The sequence below is a fragment of the Leptinotarsa decemlineata genome, unplaced genomic scaffold, assembly GCF_025532065.1.
Source record: "Leptinotarsa decemlineata unplaced genomic scaffold, Ldec_3_MD MMD2_tig00000882_RagTag_RagTag, whole genome shotgun sequence".
Taxonomy (NCBI): domain Eukaryota; kingdom Metazoa; phylum Arthropoda; class Insecta; order Coleoptera; family Chrysomelidae; genus Leptinotarsa; species Leptinotarsa decemlineata.
The window spans coordinates 11,763,638-11,776,580 of NW_027412556.1; the positions used below are offsets into that span (position 1 = coordinate 11,763,638).

General features: G+C 33.9%; 2 protein-coding genes across 2 annotated transcripts in view; one reads left to right on the forward strand and one right to left on the reverse strand.

Annotated features, from left to right (window-relative positions):
- LOC111512047 (probable multidrug resistance-associated protein lethal(2)03659) overlaps positions 1-12,943 on the reverse strand; it is an 82,323-nt gene that overhangs the window by 35,429 nt on the left and 33,951 nt on the right.
- Positions 1-12,943, forward strand: part of LOC111512014 (glycerophosphate oxidase 1) — a 42,204-nt gene that overhangs the window by 1,463 nt on the left and 27,798 nt on the right. Inside the window, 1 exon segment of the mRNA XM_023168103.2 lies at positions 9,426-9,541. Coding sequence (XP_023023871.2) covers positions 9,443-9,541 — 99 coding nt within the window. The 5' untranslated portion in view covers positions 9,426-9,442.

Genomic DNA, 12,943 nt, shown 5'->3' on the forward strand with positions numbered 1-12,943 from the left:
TATTTTATTTCGAAATATTTATTTTCTGATTCATTATTACTTATTGAAAGTGATTGAAATGTTCTGAACTATGTATTTCCCCGGCTTTCACCCTAACACGAACAATAATCCTCAAAAGTTGAAACTTGTTCAAGCTAAGGGTAAACGTGGTTTTACCTTCTAACAAGCGATTCCCCACACGATCACCAATTATTTGACTGATACTCAAAAAAAAAACATGACAAACGTATTCAACAACCCTTTATTTCCTAATTTTCACATAACAACAACAAAAACAATAACTTCTCAGTGCATGTCTAATAAATGAACTGAACCACACACATAGTACTTTTTGAAAATATCGATAAAATAAATTATGAATTAGTTCCACAAGTTACCTAAAAACCTCATACGAGTATGATGTAAATTGGAACGATGGAAACGGACTATTTATTTCTTAATGTTTTATATTATTCTCGTTCACGAAACGCTTCTGAGTCGTATTTAAATTTTTCCAAAAAATAGTATTTGGAAATACCGAATTGGTCTTCATTCAGAAAACTACTGCCACACTCTTTCATTCTGATTTCAATCTAAGTATACCATACCGTCATATGTTTTGATTCTTTGCAGATATTTCATCCCTAACTATTTCTATCCGTCAGAAACGCTCTGACGGATAGAAACAATCCTGAATTTACATCAAACACGATGTTTCACTAAGGCCAGTAAAATTAGCACACTTGTGAATAATCTAAGGAGGCAAACTTGTTCATTCCTATGAACAAAACAAATTTTAAGGTTGCAATGTATTTCTATAAAGAGTGTTTTCTAATTGCGGTACAAAATGTAAGGGCGTACTTCTTTGGATTTTAGTGGAAGCCCGCATTTTTCTTTTCAATGACGCTGACGTTTGTCTCTTCAGTTTTCTGTCAAGCAGAACATCTAAGAATGAAATTCTCATTTTCTTTGGTTTGTTTTCGTAGCTCGCTTGGTTTTTTGAAATAAATATTGCTCATCCCTTGATCACACATAAATCATTTTTTTATTGCTTTGTAAATGAGATATGGAGTAAACAATTTCAAAATTGGATGTGTCTACAAAAACTGTTGGAAATGACTACTCGTTGCCAAACCAAATGCGTACGAAAAAAGTATTTTTTTTAAAAAAGTTCTTCACCATGTATCTTGGAAACAAAGCAAGCCGTTATATTGTTGTTATATTTGTATTTCCGAGTTTTTCGATGCTCATTCAAAATCTTTGAAGATGAAAATCGGGAATATTGATCAATTTTTTTATCTATAGATTATTTTTTATTTTGTGGTCATAGATTGTTTGCCGAAGTAATGATAATAATGTATTTCCTGTAACATTATTGTTTTTAAAGAAGTTTTTCATGAATATGAGGGAAATATTTCCTTTTTGCGAATACAGATTAATAACGAATACCAATAATTTTACCATCATCATTTTTTCTTATTAGTCAGTGGGTTATGCTTCAAGATTGGCAGTAAACAAATCTAAAGAAATGAACTTCAAACGTTCAAGCCAGTCTTGAATATACCTACACAGTAGGTTGAATGGACTGACACCTATCGGATATAATCCAACGCCCTACGTGGTATTAGCCAGGGGAGTGGTTGTTTTCTGATAAAGTCAGTCCATTCAACCTACTGAGTAGGTATATTCGAGACTGGCTTGAACATTTAAAATTCATTTCTTTAGATCACCATTTTTGCGTTCGTCATATTTTTTTATGCTCTCTCAAAAACTTCCATGTTGGATTGGTGGATATTATTCAGGTTTTCCCCTAATTTGCAATTCATGAGTTTATTGTCAATGAAATGATAACAATGGCTAAAAATCTAAGAATCATATTTTTTTTGTTTTAGTTCCTATATTGCGAATATGATAAAAAATTACGCTTAAGAATATTGGTTATTTTTGCATTTCTGGATTCATACCGTATTTTTTTTTAGTTTCTCAAGAATATGATGAATTATGTCTCCTTTTTTTGAATACAGTTTACCCAATTTTTTGGTCGTAAATAACTTGCCAAATTTATGGTTATAAAAACCAAAAGTTCTGTTATCATTATATTGTATATTATATTACATCATTTCTTCAACCAATTTATGCTATCTACAAAATATGATACAACTGATTAAAAAAAAATAAATATTTACTCTTTGCATCAGTGATGCAAAAAGTGAATATTGATTTCAAAAACGCAATGAAAATAGCACAAAACATATAATTGCATTTTTTATAATTATCATTATTCCCTTGCGTGTTTGATAACGTACAAAATATAGGACAACTTGGATAGAAGGATATCACCAAAAGAACATAGGCTTTGAATCAAACGTTTCTTCTGCTACTGCGACATACATCATCAGTTGTATATGTGTTGACTGTGAGGATGAAAGCTATATCTTGAAGTCTCATCAAGGACTGACATTGAGAATATTACTATTCTTCGTTCTCAACAGAAAAGTTTACGGAAATAAAGAAAGAAATGCTAGTAACACAAAAATATGCATGCTGTGCTTTGTTGATGAAAATGAAACTTCTATACCACTTTATCACTAAAATCTCGTGTTTAACAGTTTTGTAAATTGTTTTGTGAGTGTTTTGCAATGAAGTTTTATGGAATATGTTTCGTGGATTTTCGTGGTAGTAGTAGGAGTAGCCCTTGTTCAGGCAGACAGTGACATCATCACACCAGCCAGGTTACCTCCCAGCTCGCTATACAAGGCAGACAGACCACCCAGTCAACCAGAGTGCACCAAATTGTCACGTGGTGTCCTGTCACTCAGCTAGTTGGGCGGTGAACCAATCAGAGTGTACCAAATTGTCACGTAGCTCGCTACTTAATCAGAGCGCACGCTTCTGCATCTCGGAACATCGTGGCGCGAGATTTGAATTATCTGTGGACATAAATAATTCAAACAGACGACCAGGCATATCCCTAACGAGACAGACCATATGGACTAGTGGCACCATCTGTGTGTTAGGCTACGTACTTCTCAGCCCACCTAATATGTTGTCAAAATGGGTAACTTGGTAACTAATATCAAAATCGAATAGTACGTCTCATCTAGTCATATATCAAATCAGGCGACTTCTTTCTGTGTACTAACTGGTTAACTCATCAGATAACATAAGATTTTATGATTTATACCAACAAAGGATACTTTTTTGTAAATACAATTCTTTCACATTGCATTTGTAGGATCATGTAGTCTTCAACTTCATATATCTCGTTAGATATTCCTCAAATGATTGGTCATCTTCAACCAGCCCCCTTGATTTCTCGAATATAAAATCGTATCCGGTCTGACTTCCGATATCTAGAAGAATCGCCAAAAATTTCCGACGTAACCGGCCGATTTCAGTTGTTAAATTCGACTTTATCAATTAATAGTGTAAGAAGAAACATCTTAAGTAATGTGTCGTTCAAGCGAAACTTACGGTGGGATCTCAGAATGTGTCAATTATCTCTCGAAAATAATTCCACAATATTTTTATTTGCGGCAACTTTAACGGTCCCATTCAAACACATTCGCGATCGTTTGGGTGGACACAAGTTTCGTCAATTGGATTCCTTTCCACCTTTCATTCGAGGATGAGAAGCAACTTGTCGGTTTTGGAATTTGAAATGAGTCACATGCAGATACTTCAGACGTAAATTTCCATGTGTAGCTCAAATATCTGAGTGATTATCCAAAACTTTCCGAATAGTGAGTTCCTTTGAATAACTGATACTATTCTAAAGAAATATCTTTATCGCAACTGAAGTTGAAGCAGATTCTATTGAATATAAAAGTGTATTTCAAAATGATTCAGTAGCATCGTTACCGTTGTTATGGTGAATGAGTTTCGTAGAAACAACTGCCGCTTTTTAAGAGACCCAAGATAATGAATTAGACACCATTCCAACAGAAAAGTCTGGAATTGTGTGTATTCCTCAAAAGAGAAAAAAGAAAATCTGGTTGGTAGGTATCTGTCAGATGAGATAGTTTGCCTTTTTTTGACAAAAAATAATCCAGAAGTGAACAGTAAAATAGTAAAACAAATCGAAGTGAATTCGAAAGAACTTTTCAGCAGAATTCTGGACATATAGTTGTAATTTTGATCGTGTTTCAGTTTCAAGTCAGTATATTGTTTTTTCAAAGCAGATACAAGTTAGAGTTCAATTCCGTCATCAGAATTATTGTTGTTATTATATCACGATGATTAAGCAGACATAACGATTGCCTGAGCCAAACACCAAAAAATCATAAAATATCTGATGTCCTTGGAGATTATATTGTAATTTGTCATCTCTACCTGATATCTCAAACCACCTACTACGTTATCTTTCTCTGACGTAAATTATTTAAAATAAATCCTTAGATTTCTGATGCAAACTTCTAGGAAATGAACACACAGATATTTTTTTTGATAACGATTATTACCAATAATACAGGGTGATTCAAAAGTACTTTGACAAACTTCAGGAGGTGATTCCTCACAATATTCTAATATGAATTGTCCAAATGAATAAATGTCCGGAAACGCTTCGTTTCCAAGATACAGGATGTTGAAGTTTTAATTTTATTTTCGTTTTTTTCAAATAACTTTTGAAACACTGAACTTAATCAAACGAAACTTGGTAATAGGAGGTTTTTGAGGTGTCGAATTTGAACCTGATGTTCTTATTGCTCTTACTCGTAGGGGGCGCCACTTACACGTCTTTTTCTTTTTTAAAGATTCATAACTTTTTTGGGCGTACTTCTAGCACATTTTTCAGTAAAAAATCGATTCCTCTATCATATCTACGTAAATAAGCTACCCTTGTTACTAATCGCTGTAAATATTTGGACTTGAAAACTTCAAGTCGATTATTTGATAATCGATGCATGTTGAAGTTATTACGAATATTTTGCATTTTTCACAAGAATGCTTTAGAAATAAATTTGACGTTTGTGAGTAGTTTTGGTAATTATATATTTTGTGACAGTTAGACGTTTTGTTGAAGTTTCCGTAAGTAGAAGTAGAAAACACTTATTTTGAAAAAATGGATTATTTAAACAATAATGCTCATTTAGCCGATATGCATTTCGTTTATGGCCTTGCGGATGGCAATGCGCGCGAAGCAAGACATATTTACCAGGAGTGATTTCCTAATCGAGTACTGCCTTCAACTCCAACATTTGCTAGTCTCCACCGTCGTTTGGCAGAAACAGGTAGCTTTAAGAGGGCAGCTGATATTATTGGAAGACCACGAGCAGTCCGAACCCCAGAATTGGAAGAAGCTGTTTTGAACGCTCTCGAGAAGAATCCAGAAACAAGCACAAGAGTAATTGCTGAAGCTGTCAATTCTACTCAGTCTACAGTTTGGAGAATTATTCACGATCAACAGTTTTATCCATACCATATTCAAAGGGTACAAGCTCTTTTGCCACGAGACTTTCCCCAACGCATTACTATGTGTCAATGGTTTTTGAGAAAATTGGCTGGAAATCCTCAATATTTAAGATATGTACCGGGGGTCCGGCCCATTTTAGCGTTGTAGCCAGGGAATTCCTTAACACAGTCTATCCAAATCGATGGAATGGTAGGGGTGTAGAAGAACCTAAACAGGCGTGGGCACCAAGGTCCCCAGATCTAAACCCAATAGATTTTTATTTTTGGGGACATTTGAAGTCACTAGTTCACAGTAGTGAACGAGGAAGATCTAAGAAACCGAATAGTAGATGCCTGTGAAGCAATAAGAAACACACCAATAATTTTTGAGCGGGTACGAGATTCAATGACTAGACGACTGACTGCCTGTATCTTCGCTGAAGGTGGGCACTTCCAACAATTTATTTGAATACAATTTAGTTTCGTTTATTTTAGTTTATTCTACATATTCAAAATTTCCTGAAATAAAATGTTGACATTTCTTGCAAATTTTATTAAAAGAAATACTGATTATGCACCCTTGATACAAAAATAACTATTTCGCTTAAGGATGTCATAAAGGAACGTACCCAACAGTAATGACCTTTTCAAACGAGTAAAACGTCAAATTCATTTCCAAAGCATTCTTGTGAAAAAAGCAAAATATTCGTAATAACTTCAACATGCATCGATTATCAAATAATCGACTTGAAATTTTCAAGTCCAAATATTTAGAAAACGGTTACTTACAGCGACTAGTAACAAGGGTAGCTTATTTACGTAGATATGATAGAGGAATCGATTTTTTTACTGAAAAATGTGCTAGAAGTACGCCCAAAAAAGTTATGAATCTTTAAAAAAGAGAAAGACGTGTAGGTAGCGCCCCCTACGAGTAAAAGCAATGAGAACATCGGGTTCGAATTCGACACCTCAAAAATCTCCTATTGCCAAGTTTCGTTTAATTAAGTTCAGTGTTTCAAAAGTTATTTGAAAAAAACGAAAATAAAAATAAAACTTCAACATCCTGTATCTTGGAAACGAAGCGTTTCCGGACATTTATTTATTCGGACAATTCATATTAGAATATTGTGAGGAATCACACGAAGTACTTTTGAATCACCCTGTATAACAATACGTAGGTGATCGTTTCAAAGCAAGACGGAAGTTTATTCGACCATATGAAAAATATTCAATGATAATTCAAACATTACATTTTGCAATCCATATGCACAGGTTTTTTCGAAAGTTTTGCCCGTATTCATGAGTACACTTTAAATATCTCAATGAATACGTATTCAATTCAATCAAAATAGGTTATTTTAGAATCAGTTCACGATAGGTCTCTGCTATGATGGTTTGGCCCGGTTGAAGCCACTGACCATCATACAGTATCCATGGTCTTTTTTGGTGGGTTTTCGCCTTCAGGAAATGCCTGGGTTGCTCATCGATCTCCACTGTCCTAAACGAGCAAGTTTTTTCATGCAACATGTAATTTTATTTCTGCGAAAGGACGAATGACAGGAAACAAACAGATGATGCAACTTGGTAACTTTTCTGGTGATTTTCGAGATTACCAACTTTCAACTACTTACTAGATAGGTACACTGAAAGTAGCAAAATCACTTATAAGTTTTCTCTATCATGCATTTGAATACGAAAACAAATACATAATCATAATTCTTGTATTAATATATGCCATTAAAACTCAACTCTATATTGCTGGTTCAACTGATAAAAATTCCTTTATCATATTCAAATATTATCTTTTCAACACTGCTTTTGATATTAACCGATGCAGAAACAATTATATCAAACCAATTTCATCTGATTCAATTTGCGGCATGAAATGATTATATGACTCAGATTGTATTGTCGCTTGTTCAGTCTACATATGCTGTATTTGGGCTTTAATTCGTGACTATCTGATATGATGATATCTCATATTTTTTCCTCCAACTTTCCGTTTCAATGGAGAAATGCATAGATCATTCACTCACATAAACTTCGAATGTTTCCCGGCATCAAGTTCGCCTGATCTGATTATAACAGATATTTCATGAAGATCTATAAATGACGAAAAAGTCAGAATATGTAGAGCTTTTCTAGAGGAATCCTAGAAAAAATGCTGATAGTTACGTATGGAAAGTAGTTTGGGAAAATATCATAAGTGACTAAAAATGGTAAACAAATTGAAAAACTCTTAAATTCGTTCCTGTAATATCAATAAAAAATTCGAGAAGAGCTTTCTGGCCTCCTACTTCTTTATACAGAAAATATGGAAGACATCCCAAGAAAAAAAAGGAAGCAATCAACTTCAAAATAAATTTTTTACAAAAATCTATAGATCATGCTGGGAAGTGTATTTCAGAATCGAACTAAAGAAAAATAACCCATCTTGAATAACTACTTTCAAACATGTGAATACTTTATTGGACAGAAACCACTTTTTTCATTTCATTCGTTATGAAACTATGACAGATTAATTCACAGAAACGCTACACAACGTAATATATGCGTATTCCTAGATGTACCTCTTGAAGTTTCGGGCCAGAAACTCTTGACTTCAACTCCTCTTCAACGTCATTTTAAGTACCTAAGAAAATTCCATTAGTTCGGACTTCCATTGTCTAATATGATATAAATTGAATTGAAATCCCTGAAAAAGTCTGTAAAAAAATTAAAAAGATCAGCTGAAAAATAACAATTATATCAAGCAAAAAACTGAAATTACAATGAAATAAAATACAACCAAAAAATCAAAAAAATTAACTATCAACACGAGATGAAAAACAAAAAATTATCAATAAGAAACAAAAAATAAAAATTCAAAGATTCCAAGCCATGTTACTTCACGACATTTCGATTGTTAGTATCCACAATCGACTGTGGGTGATAACTTGACTTATTCCTTCGAGATCTGACTATTTATAGGTCATTCGAGTGCTTCCCTCTTTCCTCCCTTTGCTTCATCAGTTTTAGCGGGAGCTGATCGGTTGGCGGGGGTTGGTCGTGTTCCGCTTGATAAGAGGTTTCCATATGTTGCGTATCTCTATGCTTGAGGGCTCCAAGTAGGCTCAAACTAAAATCATCCGCAAGAAGGAAATCCAAAGAAGCCACATATGTGTTGTCCAACAACGTATTCAGCTAAGCTAGCATAGAGATACATAACATATGGAAACCTCTAATCATGCGGAACACGACCAACTCTCGCCAAACGGTCAGCTCCCGCTAAAACCGATGAAGCGGAGAGAGAGAAGAGAGGATAGGTGAAATCGCTTGAATGACCTATAAATAGCCAGATCTCGGAAGAATTAAGTCTAGTTATCACCCGAAGACGATTGTGGATACTAACAATCGAAACGTCGTGAAGTAACTTGGATTGGAATCTTTTAATTTTCATTTTTTGTTAATGATTTTTTTGATTTTCATCTCGTGTTAAAAGTTTAATTTTACGATTTTTGTTGATTGTATTTCATTTCATTGTAATTTAGGTATTTTTTTGCTTAATACAATTGTTATTTTTCAGCTAATCTTGTTAATTTTTCACAGATTCTTAAATGGATTTCAAACCAGTTTATGTCATATCAGACAATGGAAGTCTAAACTAATGAAATGCACCACGAAACATTGTCAACCACCTTTAAACTAACTTAGAAAAACTCAATACTCAATTCTGGCATGAAAATACAACTTCATGTCTTACTGCATCGATTTTTTTGAACAATGTGTATCACTGTTGAGATGAAAGAGGTCAATAATAATTTTGGCCCGATTGTTTTCAGTACTTTCAATAATTCCAACATCCAATTCATTTTTATTTTATTTATTCTTCAATAGATTCCGAACCATTTCAGTCAATGAAAGGCTGAACTTGTTACATTCACAAAAAACATCGTAAACCACCTTCAAACAAACTCCTACCCTCGTTACATCTAACGTCAAACTGACATCTAGGCATAACCTCAAAAACTGAAAGAATCATGTTGAATAGTTTTCGAAAAATTCTTGTTTTTCAGACCTGAGCTGAACCACAATGGCTTCCAGACTGAAAAAATTAGCTGTAGGAACTTTTGCTGGAACGGTGGGAGCAGGAGTTGCAACATATTTTTTACTCAAAGAAGATGAAAATGCGGTAAGTACCGTTTCTCAAAAAATACTTCTTTCACCTTAGGTAGTACCTCATGATTTAACAATTCGTAGAATAGTGAAATGGTGTAACAGTGGTAGAAGAATTCGACTTTTTCGGTAAATGTATCGCCTCAATGGCTGGAATGAAGATAAACATCTGTGATGAAATTGAGAAACTATTGAAACAGCGTTATCACGAATATCGTTATCAATCAATCGGGAGATATATTAATGTTTGTAAAATAATTTCTTATTGACAAATCTCGAGATAAGGGTAGTTTCAGAAGTAGGGGAAGGTAGGGGATTCACGGACACGGGGTAATCGAAGACGTATATGTTTCATTAAATTAGAAAAGAATGAAAGATATTCCGAGTGATGTAATCGTGAGTCCATCCCAGACGTAGTGCTGCACAATAATTGGTGAAGTGACGACGCGCTCGTTTTACAAGGTATTTTTATTTAAAGATTTATCAACAATTTCATATATATTTTTTACTAAAATTGAATAGGTGTATAATATTTTACGTATTACATAAAAATATCACATTATTTTTTCTTATTAATGTATCATTCAACAATGTTTTTAGGGAGTAACCGCGTGCACCACGCTATTCCAACCTCATATAAAAATATTGGTTTGTAGTATTGTGTATATTTTATATCATTTTTTTATTATATATCCTTGTTTTCTGCCCTGCATCTATATGAAATTGTAAATGATGTGTTCTAAAATATATTTATATTCAACTGACTATATTTCACATGCCACGAAATTACCAAAGAAAGACTGAAACCAAATACAAATTAGAACTCAGAAAACACTATTCATTTGGAAAAGCAGCTGCTATTTATTTTATTCCGAAAAGTAGTATACACTACTATCTCAAGAAAGAAGTTATACAGGTGACAAAAACTGGCAGAAAGGCTATATTTTCTGGAGAACAAGAAAGAGAATCAGAGGAATATATCATGAAATATAATAAATTATTTTATGGTTTAACTATAGGAATGGTACGAAAAATATCATTCAAATTTGCGAAGTGAATAATTTAAAGCACAATTTTGACAAAACATCTTAAATGGCAGAAAAAGACTGATTCATGGATTTGAGAAAAGGCACCCTAATATTTCACTACGTAAATCTGAGTCCTATTCTATCAATGGAATTACGACTTTTATTGAAACAGAAGTGAAAATGTTCTTCAATAATTTAGAAATTTCACAAACCAAACACCTCTTTGATACCATTCGCATATACAATGTGTACGAGACAGATATATCCAATGTCCAAAGAAATTCAAGGATTTTAGCATCAAAAGGCCACAAACAAGTCGGTATGGCAACAAGTGGTAATGTTGTTACGTGGGGGCAATCCTGATATGATAGCAGCCGTAAGTGATTCAGGTTGGATCAACGAGAACTTATTTGTAGATTGGTTATACCACTTCATATCTTTTGCTAATCCAACAGTTACAGATGAAGGTGATGGAAAGAACACCGAGTATTATTGCCTAATTTGTGATGAAAAGTATGAAGATCCACTTCTTCGATTGACGACTTGTTTATTTTGTGGAAATTCATGTTCACTGAGGATACACTACAAAAACACACTTTTGTCTATTTTCCACTATATTTCTTTATTGTTGACCGGTTTCAGCTATTACACCATTTTCAAAACTAACTGATTACATTTAAATTAACAACATAATAATGAAATATCAACAAAAATCAATAATGAAAGAACTATACTCAATGTCCACAAGACCAGAACACAAATATGTTGGTATCAATTATGCTGGTAGAATCTCCGAAAATATTAAAAATTATCTCTCAAAATTCAATTTACAAACATCCTAGACATCCAACAGAAATTTAGGAAACATATTATTTAATGCCAAACCTAAATTAGAGAAAGGGAAGAGATCTGGTATATATGGAATAGAATGTGGTGAATGCCCGCCAAACTGGGAGAAATTTTGATACAAGGTACCACGAACATGTCATTTCGGATAAAAAATCATTAATGTACGAACATCTTCAAAATTCGAATCATAAAATAGATAAAGATAATTCAAAGATCCTACACACATGTGAAAAAGGGAAAATGATGAATCTGTTGGAATCTATGGAAATAAACAAAAAAAAATCCCAATTCTATTGTCCTCAACGAACAACTTGATTTAAATAATAGTCCTCTCCTGAACCTATAATCCAGATCCCAAAACCTACATTTTATTGAAAGCTTTGTTATGTTCATGGATTTTACAGGTATATGAAACGGAGGTACCGGGTATCAGGTATATGAGGTATATCAAATCATTTATGATAGAATAAGCAACATAGGTATAAATTACTCAGATTTAAATGTAATCAGTTAGTTTTGAAAATGGTGTAATAGCCGAAACCGGTCAACAATAAAGAAATATAGTGGAAAGTAGACAAAAGTGTGTTTTTGTAGTGTATCCTCAGTGAATATGAAGATCCACCTAATGAAGACTGGATAAAATGCTACAAAAGTAATTTATGGACCCACGAAAACTGTACGAGTGGTGGAAGTACATTAAGAGGCTTTGTTTGTGATTTCTGTTCTGATTAGACTATGTTCGTAATCACCCTACAGATCATCCGGGATCACCCCATGTGATGTGGGGTAATCCCAAACTCCAATGTTTTGTTTTTGTATTAATATTTTACTTCATATGGAACATTCATCTACGTTGATTATGAGAACATAAGATTGATTAGTTAACGTTAACTTTCATTGATGAATAGCATTCATAACCTTAACGGGTTTTGTTTAATTTCAGTTTTTCCTTAGATGTTCGCAATTACCTCAGTCTCCCCTACCCGGCCCAACAAAGAAAACAAACAATTTGGAAAAAAGTTTTTATTTTGCAACATGATCTCCTTGCAGCTCTATACACTTTTTCCAGCGACGTTCAATACCGTTTTCATCATAAGAACTGTTTTCCTCCCAAAATAGTCATTAACTGCCGACAAAACTGAGCCATTTTTTCAAATTCAGGAACAGAAAATAAACCGAGGGACTAAATCTGACTAATAGAGTGCATGAGATCACAATTCAAACTTTAATTCGTTATTTTTGGTCGTTGCGATAATAAGCTGGTGCATTGTTTTGATAAAACAACTCTGTTTTAACCAAATGCCATGACACTGTTTTCGCTCGAGTGTGAGCAAACGCTTTCTTTTTGTAATGTCTACTAAGTCTGCTAGCTCGCACACATCCAGTCGACGATCATTCAGTACCGCTTTGTGGATTTTCTTCACCGTTTCTGGAATTGTCGCCTCATTTGGTCGACCACCGAGATGTTCGTCTTGGCAGCTCGTACAGCCTCGTTTAAACCCGGCTACCCAATATATCATTGTTGTAAACGAAGAAGCAGA